The sequence below is a fragment of the Acanthopagrus latus genome, chromosome 23 (genome assembly GCF_904848185.1).
Source record: "Acanthopagrus latus isolate v.2019 chromosome 23, fAcaLat1.1, whole genome shotgun sequence".
NCBI classification, from domain to species: Eukaryota; Metazoa; Chordata; class Actinopteri; order Spariformes; family Sparidae; genus Acanthopagrus; species Acanthopagrus latus.
In genome coordinates this window covers 25,124,020-25,140,027 of record NC_051061.1, presented here as the reverse complement: position 1 = coordinate 25,140,027, position 16,008 = coordinate 25,124,020, and the positions used below count along the sequence as shown (strand labels likewise).

The 16,008-nt window shown below is 40.3% G+C and overlaps 2 protein-coding genes across 8 annotated transcripts; one reads left to right on the top strand and one right to left on the bottom strand.

The window, feature by feature from the left end:
- Nucleotides 1–245: 245 nt before the first annotated feature.
- LOC119013599 lies at nucleotides 246–9,661 on the top strand. Of its 2 annotated transcripts, XM_037088290.1 has the most exons (12): nucleotides 246–608; nucleotides 2,034–2,882; nucleotides 2,972–3,056; nucleotides 5,517–5,571; nucleotides 6,336–6,516; nucleotides 7,127–7,174; nucleotides 7,273–7,398; nucleotides 7,504–7,571; nucleotides 7,671–7,710; nucleotides 7,820–7,871; nucleotides 8,015–8,082; nucleotides 8,798–9,661. In XM_037088290.1, exons 5-12 carry the CDS (start codon nucleotides 6,352–6,354, stop codon nucleotides 8,897–8,899), a joined length of 669 nt encoding a protein of 222 aa, XP_036944185.1. In that variant the 5' UTR covers nucleotides 246–608; nucleotides 2,034–2,882; nucleotides 2,972–3,056; nucleotides 5,517–5,571; nucleotides 6,336–6,351; the 3' UTR covers nucleotides 8,900–9,661. The 2 variants fall into 2 exon arrangements, with proteins under 2 accessions (XP_036944185.1, XP_036944184.1); XM_037088289.1 differs by lacking the exons at nucleotides 246–608; nucleotides 2,034–2,882; nucleotides 2,972–3,056; nucleotides 5,517–5,571 and adding an exon at nucleotides 5,776–5,813.
- On the bottom strand, nucleotides 8,169–15,658 carry rdm1 (RAD52 motif containing 1). 6 transcript variants are annotated; one of them, XM_037088282.1, is made up of 9 exons: nucleotides 15,551–15,658; nucleotides 14,473–14,597; nucleotides 13,021–13,200; nucleotides 12,670–12,798; nucleotides 10,813–10,972; nucleotides 10,627–10,725; nucleotides 10,457–10,533; nucleotides 10,254–10,384; nucleotides 8,169–9,580 (listed from the first exon to the last, which is right to left on the bottom strand). In XM_037088282.1, exons 1-8 carry the CDS (start codon nucleotides 15,570–15,572, stop codon nucleotides 10,304–10,306), a joined length of 873 nt encoding a protein of 290 aa, XP_036944177.1. In that variant the 5' UTR covers nucleotides 15,573–15,658; the 3' UTR covers nucleotides 8,169–9,580; nucleotides 10,254–10,303. The 6 variants fall into 6 exon arrangements, with proteins under 6 accessions (XP_036944177.1, XP_036944179.1, XP_036944180.1 ...); XM_037088284.1 differs by having other exon boundaries at nucleotides 14,494–14,597; nucleotides 15,551–15,656; XM_037088285.1 differs by lacking the exon at nucleotides 15,551–15,658 and adding an exon at nucleotides 15,039–15,520.
- Between the last annotated feature and the right edge of the window lie 350 nt (nucleotides 15,659–16,008).

Below are 16,008 nucleotides of genomic sequence, written 5' to 3'. Positions count from 1 at the left end.
ACACGCGCGCGCGTGTGAAGTCACATGTTCATTACTTCCCGTCAGAGCTTTTTCAAATCATATGTTAATTATAGAAGTGAATTCAAACTGTAAACATGTCAAATTAAATAATTTTTTCAATTCAGGTAACACATTTGTTTACTTTTATTAAATCAAAACGTTTACATTCATAAATGTTACGAACAGTCACACTGTCAGTATCCATGGCAACAGATCACATCAAGGTTGATCAATGTAAGGTCTGGATTTTAAAATAAAGAAGAGAGAGATTACAATCCAACAATACTTAACTCAATAAATCAGTTTGGATGTCTGTTTGTGTGTTAGCCTGAGGTCTGAGGTCAGGACGAAGAGATTGTAGAAAAGGAAACTTATCTGAACGAGTGAAACCAAAGACAAAGAATCTCCGTCATCTCCATCAGGTCAACAAGAAACAGCTTCATCCAATCAGCTTCAGCGATCAGCTCATCTCCACCACAGTCCAGCTGTCTCTCTCTGTCTCTATGCTCACAGGTGTGAGCGATTGATCTTCCCGACCTTTTCCAGTCCAGGTGGAGCTACAACAGCACGTCGGTGAAGAGAAACCAGAAAAACAGATGGATGAGCAGGTGATTTATTGAGGCGACACTGTGGACTATGAAAGATCTGCAGTGAGTCCAGAAAAGTGAACGTTGTTAAGTGACACATCTCAGTTCACAGTCGGCACTGTGAAAGGGATATTCCGGTGTAAGTTTAATCCATGTTCTAACACACCTTGACACCGAGTACGCCCCCCCCCCTCGAGAGACAAAGTTTGCGGACCGCTAGCTAAAGTAGTTTTAGCATCCTCAGAAACGACTGCACAACAACAATACACTGCAGTAAATGGGTCCAAGTATAAATTGCCATCAAAAAGCCACAAATAATGCTCAGAACAGCACCAAACTTCAGCAACATTAGAAACAGGGTCCCAGCACATATTTCAAGGCATCAAACATTTGATATCGTTGCCGGATTTGTCGGAAAAGATAAACAAACCTGTGTTGTTGCTCTGTGATTGCGCCTCTTGTACAAGATTAAACTTAACTTAAAGTTAAAGTTAACTTAAGTGTTAACTTTGAGCTGGCTCTCATCTCTTTCCTCCAGTTCTAAATTATCTAAGAGTTATTTTAACAGACATTTTATGTTTTTAATGAAATCACAGTCAATATATAGAATAAATGTAATAATAGAAATATTATATATATAGAATAAATGTAATGATATATTATATATAAAATAAATGTAATAATATATTATATATATATATAGCATAAATGTAATGATATATATTGTATATAGAAATAGTGTAGTAAACAACTGTGAGGAAGAATCAGCGCTGAAACACTGGAGGGTCGACATGTAATATGATTTATTAAACACTGGATTCCTAACAGGAAGAAGCAGTGATCACAGATGGAAGAAGATGAAGAGTGGGAACAACCTGAAACACAGACACACTGGTTTACTTCTGATCAGATTGTGTTGATTATGAAACAAAGCGATGAAGTTACTCAAATGTTTTGTTTCACAACAGCTGAAAGCCGTAAACACAGGTTCCTTCAGGCGTTCCCTCAGAGCGCTCTGTTCCTTCATTTGGTTTTACCTTCATAGTCGACACATCTTTTGCAGCCGGTCACCGTCTCCCTCCATCATCTTCTTTCCTCATCATACATCAAATACACAAAATACATAAAAATACACAAAATACAAAATTACATGACACACATTTAAGCATCAAACTAAAAGCTGTGGTTAAAACTAGAAACTCTCCAGAGAAAACAGAATCAAAATTTTATCCCCTGAAATATGAGACATTTGTTTGACAGCTCTGATGGAGCTCAGGATTCATCTAGAATATTAAAGCCTAACTGTTGGACTGTGCCGACCAGAACTGTGTGAAGAGCAGAACATTAATGAACATCTGACCCAACCTGTCAGGTGATTTAATTAATCGATGATGTTCAGCTGCTGTGCCTCCAGTGTAAATGTACTCATCGTTCCTCTTAATGTAGAGATGCAGCTGTTGCCTCCGCTGCTGGATGATCTCTGCAGTGAGTTCATGGACATGTCTCAGCTCTGCTTCCATCAACCGTCCCTTTCCTTCTTTATCAAACAACCTGGGACCCTCAAACAAGTCCTCGTACTTTGCCTGTGAACACACACACACACACACACACACACACACACACACACACACACACACACACACACACACACACACACACACACACACACACAGGAAGCTGTCCAAGTCCAACAGTTGAGTGTCCATGTCTGCTCAGAGAGAGAAGTTCAGTGTCACATCACAGAGTGAAAGAAGCTGGACTGAACCATCACAGGACAGACGGCCTGGTGCAAAGCCAACAGTCAGAAGAAACAAGAGTGTAAGTGCACTGAATCAAAACAGAAGACATCCTGCTGCACAGTGTTGTCTGCCTGAAGCGTGACCTGGCATCGGACGTGTCGTACCATCGCTCGGCCTCCCACACTTCTGTCGGACGTGAACCAAAGTGAAAACTGACTTATGAATCCAGTCCGGACCAGGAGCTTTTCCAAAATCTGACAGATTATTTGTTTTGCCTACTTCTAAACAAACTGCCTGTGAAAAGTGTAAATATTGTTAAAACAACAAGTTCACTGCAGCGGCACTGCTACATCCTGCAGAACCACGCCCATCCACCACAGTTACCAAGTTTAGGCAGTGCTGTGACGGACCCCTCACTGCAGCCGGTTCAGATGAGATCTGCCCAGCTCCCTTTATCAGCTCTTTGGGACAGTTTCAGAGAGCGAGAGGTGGATCGGACCAGGACGGTGGATCGGACCAGGACGGTGGTTGGCGTATAGTCGTATGTGAGAGGAATGTGAGAGGAAACACAGAATCACACAGTTGTCTTAAATCAGCAAACACCAGCACAGACATCTCATCACAGTTCTGTTTGTGTTTTATCAGAGATGAGATGGATGTGTTGAACAGACGCCATCTGCTGGATCAAAGTGTGACCCGTGTCTGCTGAAGGAGATCAGAACAAACTCTGGTAAGTACACGTGCATGTGTGCGTGTGTGTGTGTGTGTGTGTGTGTGTGTGTGTGTGTGTGTGTGTGTGTGTGTGTGTGTGTGTGTGTGTGTGTGTGTGCGTGTGTGTGCGTGTGTGTTCCCTTCAATCTGATCAGCACTGACGTCAATCTGAAACAGTGAACTGGGATCAGATCAATCACCTTGATGCTGTGTGGATCGCAGCTCAGTTCTACAGCTCAGTTAGTTTTGTAGAAACCAACTGTTCTGGTTTCTTTAGGCCGGAACAGAAGGACACGACAGGACCGAAATAACAACATCTGAATCAGAAAACAGAAAAAAGGATGAGCAGAGAAAAGTGAACAGATTCTTCAGCTGAGACCACCTTAAATAACAACACATGGACTGTTCTCTACTGAGACCACCTTAAATAAAGACCACCTTAAACTGAGACCAGGTTACATGATGGCAGGAGGCGTGTTCTTCTTGTCATGAGTGAAACTTACGCATGATAAAGTTTTGAGGGGCACAGAATGCAATGCAATTTCAACACAGTTTGTGAAAGAAAGGAAGGCCAATCGTTGAAGGACGCCTTACAGAAAAGAGCATGTGTGGTAGTTCAAAATGTGACAGCCAGGATAATTCTGAATGTGCCATTAGAGAAATCAATCTCAATGTTATTCTATTTTACACACCTTAATAGAATTAACTCACTGTGCTCTTGGCAGACTAAAGTAACGTACCTTTCAACATGTGTACAGATTTGCCCTTTGCCATGTGATGCAAGGCTAAACATCTGCAATGAAATGTCACTTTCCATTAGCTGGAAATCAACTTGGCGGACGCAGCTCAGTAAAGTTACATCCCACAACAAGGTCATCATAAGAACACTTAGATGATTCCTCACCTCAAAACTGTCATCATGATGCCATCCAGACTGGAGGGGGAGGACTGGCTTAACACATCTGACTGATTCACAATAGAGACATCAACACCAGACAGTACCTACAGTATGAAGCCCTGGGAGCCCAGCAGATAACAACAGAGGTCATAAATCTGCTGCATACCAAGTTGACTGAATATTAAACACTTCTTCCTTTGAGATCATTGTAAAATAACAGCTTGATTCATCTGCCATTAAGCTCATCACACTCAGTCAAACTGTTCAAACCCTTTAAAACCTGAGTTAATCATTTAGGTCTTCTTTGCATTTCTAATGTGTGACAATACTGTTAACTACTGCCAATTGATGGGTAATGACTTCCATTTCAGTACCAAGAGAAACTGAGTGACCAACATTTCTTATTACAATATGTGAAGAAAATGTCTTAGAATCAAGATTTATTAAGCAATATAGTTAAGTACTATTAAGCCTTTGTTTAAAGGTTATTTGCATGAAGTTAATGTTCGTCAAGATAATTTGATGAAAAGAGGAATTTACTCATGCAGTTTTATTTTTTTTTTGTTCCTTTCTCTTCTTGTTTATTTACTATAATGGGTCTTGGTGGATGATATATGTGTATTTTTGCATCTTCCTTCAGTATTAGTTACTTGAATCGATAGATTATTTCTTCCACCATTCATCATTTCATCATTCAATTAAGTATTATTCTACTGCCTATATACGGTAAATATTCATATCTGATAGTCATTTAATTCAAATCATTAAATTAGTATTTTATCAATTAATAAATATTCTCATTTAGACCCAGTTCTGTGTATTCCTGTGTGTGTGGAGAATGGACATCAATTTAATCAAGAAGTCAAACCTTTTGATTTTTGGCTGAATACTGAATAAATTATTGATTTCAGTGCTGGTAAATAAAAATGCAGATTCATTGAGGTTTCATCAGTTCAAGAAGGAATAACTATAGCACATGGTCAGGATGGAGAAACTACATTTCTCACGCTAGTAGTCGAGGTTTGTAGCATATGAATGATGTGTCTAGATTTAGATTCAGATTCATTTTACAGTCATGGTTGCAGACTCTCCACCTCCCTACACTCATATTTAAGGGAAAAGGAGACAAAACACACAGTAAACAAAGTCTGATAGATGGGTAATATCTTCTATAATACATTTCAGCAGATATCACAGTCATATTGGTATCATGAATGTTAATTTTCTTGTTTATGAAAATCTGATATCGTGACAGCTCTAATTTCATCATTATCAGATGACAGTGAAGAGAATATTTGTGAACTATTAGGATAAATATTTGTACTTTCTAATAATATAGGAAATAGTTTAGTGAGTTTAAAGTTTGAATTCTCTGCAGCACTCTCCTCCACTGAGATGGGTCGGATAATCAGTGTCCACTCTGCTCATCCAGACTTGCTCAGCTCTTGTTGTTGGGTTAAACACCATCTTCAGTTCGTCTCTGTAACTCATCCATGCAATAAAAAAATGTGAGCAGTGGAGTATGTGTTTCCTTGTGTCTTGTGACTGAAATCACAAGACTTCATTGTGCTGATGTCGCAGAAAAGAGGCGGGGCACCTGACAATCAGAAAGCTCTTCTGGGAAATGCACAACAAGGTCAGTGACACAGATTAATTTAATGCATCTAATTCATTCATGTTTTTAATATTGTTTTCAAATTATGTTTGTTATTTATACAAATAACAAAGTGTATATTAAAGTGTTTAAAGAGTGTAAAGTGTATTTTAGGTTGTTTTTCACTTAATTTCTTTTATTCAATTTGTCAGGTATGATTGAGAATATGGGACAGCACATGCTGGATAACCTGAGACAGAAATGGAAAGACATGATGTCATAATGTAAAGATTTATTCATGTTGTTGAGTTGTGTTCTTACATTTTTCAAATAATGTCAACAATGTTCAAACCAGAAAAATCAAAGTTTCCTCAAACTTTTCATTTCTGCCACTGTAACTTCCAGAGAGATTCAGAGAATGAGGAAGGAAGTTGGAGAATGAGACTAAACATAACACGAATGAAACTTTAAAACATTGTCTCAGTGTCTTCATCAATGAATACAACTCCCATGAGCCCATGCTGCTTACATCTGTTTTTTTGTTTTGATGAAGATATGTACATGGTTAATAAAAAAAAAAACAAAAAAACAATCAGATGTCAGAGAACTCTCAAAGCAAAAGTGAAAATACATTCACTCAGCTTCTGTCCCAAAGTCAAAGATCGTCATAAACTGTCTTCTCAATCATGTGTGGCTCCCACAAATGACTCAAACACCTTTTAGTGTTCCTAAACAATGATAAAGCAGGGTTAGGGTTAGGTTAGGGTTGTTTTTAACAATAGCACATTGATCTGTATGTGTTTCAGGGTCTGGTGTTCAGGCATGGAGAGAGCTGTTGATGCTGCTTTTTGTGGAAATGAAACTATTTGTTCAAGAAGTGGCCATGGCTTATGGCTCAAGGTTTCTGTAGGCGTCCCAGACTTTGTCCTGAAAAGCGCTGCGACATCACTCTACAGAGCAGGACCCTTCCAGAGCAAAGTTCCAAAGGTTAGAAGAGCTGAAAATCTGCTGACACAAGTGTTATCAACCACTTACGATATATAATCTATATAACATATAAATGTATTGTTTAATGCCTCTTTGTGGTTGTTTGATGTCTCGTTGTGGTTGTTTAACGTCTCGTAGTTGTATGATGTGTCTTTGTGGTTGTTTGATGCATCTTTGTGGTTGTTTGATGTCTCTTTGTGGTTGTTTGATGTCTCGTTGTGGTTAATCAAAGAACTACAAAGAGACTGGTCTGAGATTAGTTACTTTGTGACTATGATCACTGATGTTTTTGTGCCTCCAATCACATTATGTCCTATTTTAGTAAGTATAATTTCTCAGGAACACTGTGTCCATTATAGTTATTGTCAACAAAACCAACAATATGCTAGTCTGCCTCTCAGTACAGTCAGACTGTGGTTCTCAGCTTCCAGGATATTGGTTTCTACTGAGGACATGCATCCTTAAAAATACCTCAGACATATTTAAAAACGTTAATAATCTGAAACAGCTGCTCACAGCATCTATTATCAAATGTTAAAACATTTAGAGCATTTAGTAAATTACTGTGATTGAAGCCTGGATGCTGCTCCTCCTCGGTTCTCTTCAACAGAAAAACAAGATGGTAAACGGTGTTCTGAACATGCTGGGACTTCCGAAGGTAAGAAGAAACACCAAACCTCTTTGTGGTTGTTTGATGTCTGTTTGCTGTTTTGTTATCCTCGTTTTTCTGCTGCTGATGCTGTTTTGTAACTGAAGGGTCCTGTTGAAGTGAAGCTCACTGAGGTGCCGACTGTGTCCATCAGTCAGAAGAGTGGAGTCTCTGTCAGAGTGAATGTCAGTGCCCAATCTTTAGTTCAATCAAAGAAACCAGCTCTTCCTGTGGTAAACACACAAACACACACACAGTCTCCTGACTGGAATTCAGTGACCAAACAGCCACAATCTATATTTTCAGCATCTACAATATAAAACTGTCTCTGTCTCCAGATGTGTGCGGCTAATATAAAGGTTAAAACTGAAGGAAACAATCTGCAGCTCGTCATTGAGGATGTCAGGTAAAAACACAAACACACAGATGGTAGTATATATGACAGCACTGTGTAGTATTACACAGTATCATTACTCTTTATTCTAAGTCCAATTGTGTCTTTCAGGTGTAAAATCAAACCTCAAACAGCAAAGGGAAAAATGTCGGTAAGAAAACAGCAATGAATCTGACCTTCCACAACACTACTCAATAATAATAATAATAATAATAATAATAATAATAATAATAATAACAGTGTGTCCTGTGTCCATGCAGAAGCCAGTTATTAACTTATTTCTGAATGAATGTATTCAAGAGTACATTGATAGTAAGTATGAATACACAGAACACTGTCGTGTCCAGCGGTAATCGAACTACAGACGCATTTCACTGGATTCTTACAGGTGAATATACATACTTGACTTATAACTGATACTTAATATGATAAACTGTGTGTGTGTGTGTGTGTAGGTAAGGCATTACGGATTCCTCTGCCTGATGGAATCAATTTCAGTGAATCAGAGATCTGCTATCACGACGTGAGTCTGCTCTGAAACATTAAACTTCCTTATCCTACACTACATCTACGATGCTGTACTGTCCCCCCAAAAATAAAAAAAAATCATGCAGTCAAGTTTTGTTTTTATTCATTCGATAGTCTGTCAATTACAGTTTGTTTCACGTAACATACACTATATATTACCGTTTTCACTCCCATTCAACTGTGGAACATCTCCGATTTGCATCATAAAGCTCTTCATGTGCTAACAACAGTTAGCGGTTGCTAACAAGTGTCTGAATGAGGCTACAGAGGTTGTCGGGGACATTAAACGTCCTCACAGCAACACGGAGACTCATCTACTCACTAGTCCGTCATTCAGACACTTGTTAGCAACCGCTAACTGTTGTTAACACATGAAGAGCTTCAGGATTAAACTGTGGGACATTAATGATGATTTTATATGTTCAGCCTGTAACCACACACCTTATTATACACATTTAACTGAAAACATGTTCAACACACAGATTTTGAGACGAGGGACAGGAAGTGCTAACGTACTAACAGATTTCTGAGTTTTAGGACTACAGATGACATCACTGTATATTACAGTGTAGTGGGGAGCTTAGTGGCGGTGACATAGTCATGGTACCATAGTGACAGCCCTACAGTTTACATGCCTTATACAACTATCTCACTGCATCAGTTTAGATGTTCATGTACCTGACATCACCTGGTTCTGCCCGTCTGTGCAGGGCTACCTTCTGATCGGAGGGAACTTCAGTTTAAGTCCTGCGTTGGTGCAGGAGACGGTGAAGCTGCTGATGTCAAAGGTGATTGAAAAACTTCAAACCTGAGTCAACAGCTGGATGAGATGCGAAGATGAGAAGCTCAGTCACAATCGGCAACTTTAAAACGTGACTCAATTCTGGTTAAATGTTCAATTCTGTTGCACCAAACTTCTTATTAAATCTTGACAAGATTCAATTTAAACCCAACAATTTATAGTTTAGTTTTTTTGTCTAAACTTAGAAGAAATTTAATTTCATGGCACCTTTGAACTCCAGTTTAAACTGTGACCTAGTTAAACTGTCTTTTTATATGAACTGTACTAAATAATGGAGGGACTGAAACCAAAGGAGTTTGATCCAGATACCAGTCAGTTCTGGATCTGAACTGAACACTGGACCGACACACTGACACATTATCATATCTCCATGACAACAGGGCTACCTGCTTCAAGGTGTGTGTAACTAAAGAGCTCTTGTTGAGTTGAGGACATTTGAAGGCAGCTGTAAACACTCTTCCAGTATTATAGTATTATCCAAGAATCTGTGTTTATATATTTGTTTCATTTGAGCAGCATCTCTCATGCAACAGAGGTTCACTTCATTTCAAATCTGAGTGTCATTTAACTCTGATTAGATCTAATCATAGATTAAATCACAAAGCAGCCCAACATGATTGAAGTTCGATGGATCCCGTGCTGTCTGTTAGCTCCACCTCCCGTCTCACAGGTCACCGCTGGAGTTGTGAAACTGTAAAAATACAACAAAGTAGAAATACTGTTACTGTGAGTTCAAGAGATTCTTTCTCTGCAATAAACAGCTTCAACATCATGTCATGGTTTTATCTGAGATCTGTGATGTAACAGCTGTAATGACTGTCGACTGGAGAACCATTAATTGGATGTTTTCAGTCAAACACGTCTGTTCAGCGAGGTGCTGCTGCTCTGTCACTGCTGACTTCTAACCCTGTTTCATTCAATAAACAATGATTCAGTTTATTATGAAATAATAATTTCGTTACTTATAAACAACCAATCACAGCACAGCTTGATCTTCATTAAGGTCAGTCAGTGAAAACACAAGCAGGAACTGATAAAACTGATCAATTGATTGAATAAATAACAACCATTAAAAGGTGTGAAATCACATTCCAAACAAATAGGGGCAGCACAGCTCCAGAGTAACTGCTAACTGCTGCTAACTGCTGCTAGCCATGTCCTGATTTATAACTGTAGCTACTGTTGGCTCAGTTAGCTGTGCAGCTAGCAGGACTACCAGGGCGTGCTGGTGTTGGTGACAGAGGTTTTCAGGCCGGCTGCCAGCTGGTTAGCATGCTAACATCAGTAGATATCTCTTCCATACAAACATAAACGTTTTGTTGTAGTGTCAACACTGTTGATCATGTTTAAAATTAAATTCTTACATATTGCACATTATGAAGCATCCCATCATGCAACTCTGTCTGTCCACAGTCTACGACACAGTCAGGTCCCATTCATCATCATCATCCTCCTCTTCATCAGGAGCCAACTGACTCCAGGTGAGCTCATTCACCTGAGAGAAAGAGACACTGCATCAGCTTCTGGACATCAGGTACAGCTGCAGTAGGTGAACAGGTGACTTTACCTGCAGGACTCCTTCAGTCTGCTCAGGAAGGAACTGATCTGAGGTCTGTTTCAGCTCCACCATCACTTTACCTCCACCTACAGAGTTATTGATCCCTGATTATTATTAATTTTCAACAGTCTGACAGCGCTTCACTGAACTACTGCAGTACGTAGAGCAGCTGAATGTACCTAGCAGAATAAGCAGTACGGTGGCGAACGCCTGGACCAGAGCTTTCTCTCTCACCACCTTCTGGAGCTTACAACGTTTCTGTAGCAGAACATCTGGACCTGCAGACACAACACCACATGTATAAGAAATACATGAACCTGTGCAGGTGAATCTGTCCTCACCTGTGCAGGTGAATCTGTCCTCACCTGTGCAGGTGAATCTGTCCTCAACCACTGCTGCAGCTCTGGTCGTCTGTGCATGGTGAGGGAAGGAGAGTTGCAGCAGACAGCCAAACTTCAGCCTCCTCCATTGGCCGCCGCCACCCTCCTCCTCCTCCTCCTCTTCTTCGTTGGTGAGCTCCTTCAGCTGAGGAGCATGGATACAGACAGGAAGTCACCCGCTCTCACACCAACTCACCTGAATGTAAAGATCTACACTTAGGGCTCTATAAAATCTGTTTAAATTCTGTTTTTTGCATTTTAATTTTTGGGAATCCTGTTTTGTTTTTGTTTTTTAACCTTTTACCAGGTATGAAAACGGGTCAGGGGTGAAAATTGAGAAGAATTTGACCCCTCTCAGGGGGTCCATGCTCCCCGGAAGAACATTTTGAATATTTCATGTTTAAAAGCATCAATGTGATGCATTTTGAGAGGAAAATCAAGCAAAATTACATGAGAGTATGAATGTATAATAAACATGGTCACATTATGCTATACAAGAAATGAGACTGACAACTTGTCTCATGAAATGCACAACTGTAACAGCGCAATCTGCCCCAGAATGAAAAAAGCAAACCCTTAAAGAGTGTTTTGACAAGATGAATATGGGTTTTGAAGAAGTTTCTGTCTCTCTGCTTGGAAGAAAGGTGCTGGCTACAGTGTGTTGATGCTATGACATGCACCTTCTACCTGTGCACTTCTGTTTGACACTGTGCCTGCAGTGCATGGCTGCACTTGTTTGCAGAGTTAATAGCAGTTTTTAAACTGGACAGCAAGCCGCCAATTTGGCCGTCCTCTTTGCGGCTAGGTCCGTGGATTTAGACAGAGGGCGGTGTATTTGAGGGTCTGTTTGGTCCACAAATTTGCTGCCTCGGTACACTTATTTCCACCTCCATTGCTAACGTTATCTAAAACTGAGCCGTCGACATGCCAGCCACTGCGTGAGGTTGGCGGAGGTGTCGATGACGTGCACTGTTGTGCAACTCACAGCCGGGGAGTTTTAAAACCAGGAAACAGCTGATCACAGCAGTCAGTCCATCACTTCACCTGCAGACATGAAGACGAGCAACTGGACAGCCGCAGAGATCCAGGAGATGCAGCGTCTCCTCGGTCTCTGTGGCTGTCTTTGTTGTCAGCTTGTTGTTGTAGCAGCAAGCTACGAACGGCTGCTACTTTCAAATTAAACCCCCCAGCCCAAAAAAATATTCTCTCATCGGATTTACACGATTCACATACGTCGCCTATTTTGGCTTCAAAATGGCGAATTTCACCGAAAGAAAGAAAAAAACATTAGGTTGTACATGAAGTTTAAAATGTAATTGATGTGATTAAAAAAATTAAACAAAATAAAATAATAATAATAATAATAATAATAATAATAATAATAATAATAATAATAATAAAATATTTTGTGTGGCTGTACTGATATGATTTTGATTTGATTAATTTATTTTGAACATGTAAATTTAAAAAACAGATCAGTTAAAAAAGAAAAGAAAAAAAAAAACTAGTGAAAGGAAATGGACAATATTTCCACTTCCATCACAATTTGATATATTGATTAATATATCCAGAAAGTAATCATATTTAATCTTATTGAATGTGCATGTCAGCAGGATTCCCCCATGGGATCAGTTGTTTTCCGACTCTGATGCATCATCCTTTAATCATTTATTCTTAATTACCTATATTCAGTTATCCTATTACATTGTTATACATGTAGCAATAAAAGGTGAAAATTATATGATATCAATGACTGAACAATCTCTTGCAATCGGCCAATTCTGCGATTCCGTGATCACGGAAATCATAGGGCCCTATACACTGTTGGCATGTGTTTCTCACTGTGATGATGTCAGAGGTCCAGCCGTTGAATCCCAAGCAGTGATTGGCCAGTTCCAGACAGCGGGCGTGGCTCAGAGGTCTGCTGCTGTCACACAGGAAGTGAGGAGTGTGTTTGGAGCTCAGCCTCACCTGAACATAAACACACAGCCGTCAGGACTTCCTGTTTCAGTGTCACTTTCACACCAAAACCTGTTCTATTTATCAAACTCGTCTGAACCTTGTTGTATAAATAAAGTTTTAGATTCACTGTTAAACACTAAATGAAGACAGTTTTATTTTGAAGTGGACATGATAAACTACAGGATCAGCAGAAGAAGAACAGCGCTGTGTTGAGAGCTGTGAGGTGGCGACCTTGAGTGGAGAGCTCTGGAACAGCGAGCGACCGTCAGTCTGCCGTTGTGCCTTTGAGGCCTGAGCAGCAGAGTAGAACTTGATGAGGGCGTAGAACCCAGGCGGATTGAGAGGAGCATTAGGACACACCTTCAGCAGATAGAGAGGACCAAAGGACGAGAACACAGCGTACAGATCCTCCTGAAGGACAACACACGCATCTGTTACTGTACGATGAACAGAGCTGCTTAAAACAACTGATTTCTGAATGGAGTTTGGCAAGTTTCATACTCTGTAATACACGACCCTCAGGTGGACTCACACAGACCTGAAGCTAGGGCCCTATAAAACCTGTTTTATTTTTTCCCAAATTCCATTTTTTACATTTTAAATTTTGGGAATTCCTTTTTTTTCCCCATTTTAATTTTTGGGAATCCCTATTTTTTTTTTCACCTTTTACTCTCATTATACTACCAAAAACAGTGTGTTTTTAATGTAAATGACTAAAATGTACACAAATTAAATAGAAATTCCCTTAAATTAATTGAGGTGACAAACATATTTCCTCAACACTGTACCGTACAGTACAGACGTCATAATGTCTTCATACAGTGGTACATTTTGTTTTTATGGGTTTCATTGAATAAAAACATGGTCAGCTCTCTGGCAGATCCAGAAAATGTTTGCAAACCAAAATTGTTCTGAAAATTTAAGTAGTAAATATAAAAAAACAAAAAATAGCAAAGATGACGAACAAAATGAGAAATTATACTCGTGACGTTATGTCAATAACATACTAATCAGCTAGCAGTGACAACACCAACCCTCCCCCTGTCCTCTGAGCTCCCAGCCCAGGCAGAGGCAGCTAAGAGGGCTGTAGCTAACGGGGCCAGCTAGCTAACAGCAGCTACTGTTAGCAGCAGTTAACAGTCACTCTGTTATATGCTGATAATATGAATCGGACAGGTGGCTAACTCTGACGCATTACACCATTAATTATGATTTCTCAGGTCTGCTTCTTTGCAAAACAGTTCACCTGACACATTCAAGTCGTTCAGAACTGCTCGGCTCTGTACTGAGGGGTAAATGTCAAGTTTATCAGTTATTTCGCCGACGAAGACGGAGCTGTGGGCAGCCGCTTTGCCATGCTGTTGTTTTGACGGGGGAGATCAGTCTGTGGGGAGGGCGGTGGCGACTTGTTGTGCCACCCAGATTTGCTTCCCTCTGTGCAGTTTTCCCTACACATACGTTCCACTTCCACACAAAAACAACATGTCAGTGAAATTATGTCAAATTCCACGTTACATTCCACGTTAAAAAGTATATTCCATTTTAATCGGCCAATTCTGTGATTCCGTCCGCGATTCCATGATCACGGAAATCATAGAGCCTATGAACCCCAGGTGGACACACACAGACCTGAACCCCAGGTGGACTCACACAGACCTGAACCCCAGGTGGACTCACACAGACCTGAACCCCAGGTGGACTCACATAGATCTGAGCCTCAGTGTGAGACGGCTGGATGTCCCACACAAACAGAGTCTTGTTGTTCTCCACAGGGACCTGGAACTCCAGGATGTCCACCTCCATCACACCTGTAGAAGACACAATAACAATGACATCTTAAAAATATGGCAATTTTTAAATCATTAATCTTTTCTCTCTTATCCCAAGCCTCCTGTTAACAGTCCGCAAACAATCACCTAACAGTCCGCTAACAGTCACCAAGCCTGCACCATATGAGGAAAATCTGCGATAACACTGTACAAAATTGTGATGGTATATAACTTGCGTTAAATTAACAAAAATTGAAGTTTGCATATTATTAACTACATGCTTAATGATTGGCTAACGTTAGTTTTGAATTGTTTGTGTAGGTCTTTATGATTGTATGATTGCACGCACACACACAGACACACGGCTCTCTGACCCGTTCCAGTCGGAGTTAAAAACATCCCGTGATTCATTCCCTTACATGTTTAGTAGCTTGATAAAGGGTGCACACTTGTTCGTCCTACTAGTTCCTGGATACATACTCACACAACCAGCACACACTTAGTGCTGTTCCTTTTCCCCACAAGGTCTTCGTCGGCCTCCCTCAGCCATCATAACCTGGCAATAAACACCAAACTGATGCCGATTAATTTTGTCAGGGTAGCTAACGGCTAGCTGGAGCTAAATCTGATTGGCCCCTGATTGGCTCCATCTGATAGGCTAAATGTTGACATGCTCACGGTGCATGCATGGCGCATGTAAACAAAACGATTTTTCTTATTCATCCGTGTCAGGCAGTCTTATGCCGTGTGTTTATCGCACATGTTCATATCGCGAAGACGGTGAAAATTCGATTTATCGGGCAGCCCTACAGTCAGCTAACAGTCACATAATAGTCAGCTAACAGTCACCAAACAGTCAGCTAACAGTCACCTAACAGTCCGCTAACAGTCACCAAACAGTCAGCTAACAGTCACCAAACAGTCAGCTAACAGTCCGCTAACAGTCAGCTAACAGTCCGCTAACAGTCAGCTAACAGTCTTAGATTACTCACCGACTGTCTCTTCCATCTTCATCGGACAAATATATTTTGCCGCGCTTCCGCTGAGGGGCGGGGTCTGCTCCGATAACCAATGAGCTATATACTGCTGGGACGGTGCAGTCATGACGTCACAGATTGCGTCATCAGTGGCAGTTCCACCAGACCAGAAAGTGAAAACGAGGCAACAGAGTGAAAATGAGGCTGACGTCACGTAACTGTCAAACTCAACAGCTTGTTCTGCAGTTTTGACTCTTAAGATGTTAAATATGTTCCCAGTCAGTCACAATCATGAACTCAAACATGTTTACTGATTCAGTCTCACCGTGGGAATATTTATCAAAAGGCTTTTGTTCTTCAATAAATGATCTTCCAGATTAAACTGACCTGAGATCATCTGAAAATCACTGAGTAATCCAAATCTAAGAAACACACCTCAAACACATCCAGAAACAAACTAAAATAATATACAA

Bases quoted from the DNA above. Each gene is read 5' to 3' on its own strand.
- rdm1 (XM_037088282.1), bottom strand. From the start codon at position 15,572: ATGAAGATGGAAGAGACAGTCG. The intron at 14,598-15,550 runs GTGAGTAATCTA...TGTCTTCTACAG, and splicing joins GAAGATGGAAGAGACAGTCG to GTGTGATGGAGGTGGACATC. The intron at 12,799-13,020 runs GTCGCCACCTCA...GTTTATGTTCAG, and splicing joins TCCAGAGCTCTCCACTCAAG to GTGAGGCTGAGCTCCAAACA.
- LOC119013599 (XM_037088289.1), top strand. From the start codon at position 5,791: ATGGAAAGACATGATGTCATAAT. The intron at 7,175-7,272 runs GTAAGAAGAAAC...TTGTAACTGAAG, and splicing joins ACATGCTGGGACTTCCGAAG to GGTCCTGTTGAAGTGAAGCT. The intron at 7,711-7,819 runs GTAAGAAAACAG...GTGTCCATGCAG, and splicing joins CAGCAAAGGGAAAAATGTCG to AAGCCAGTTATTAACTTATT.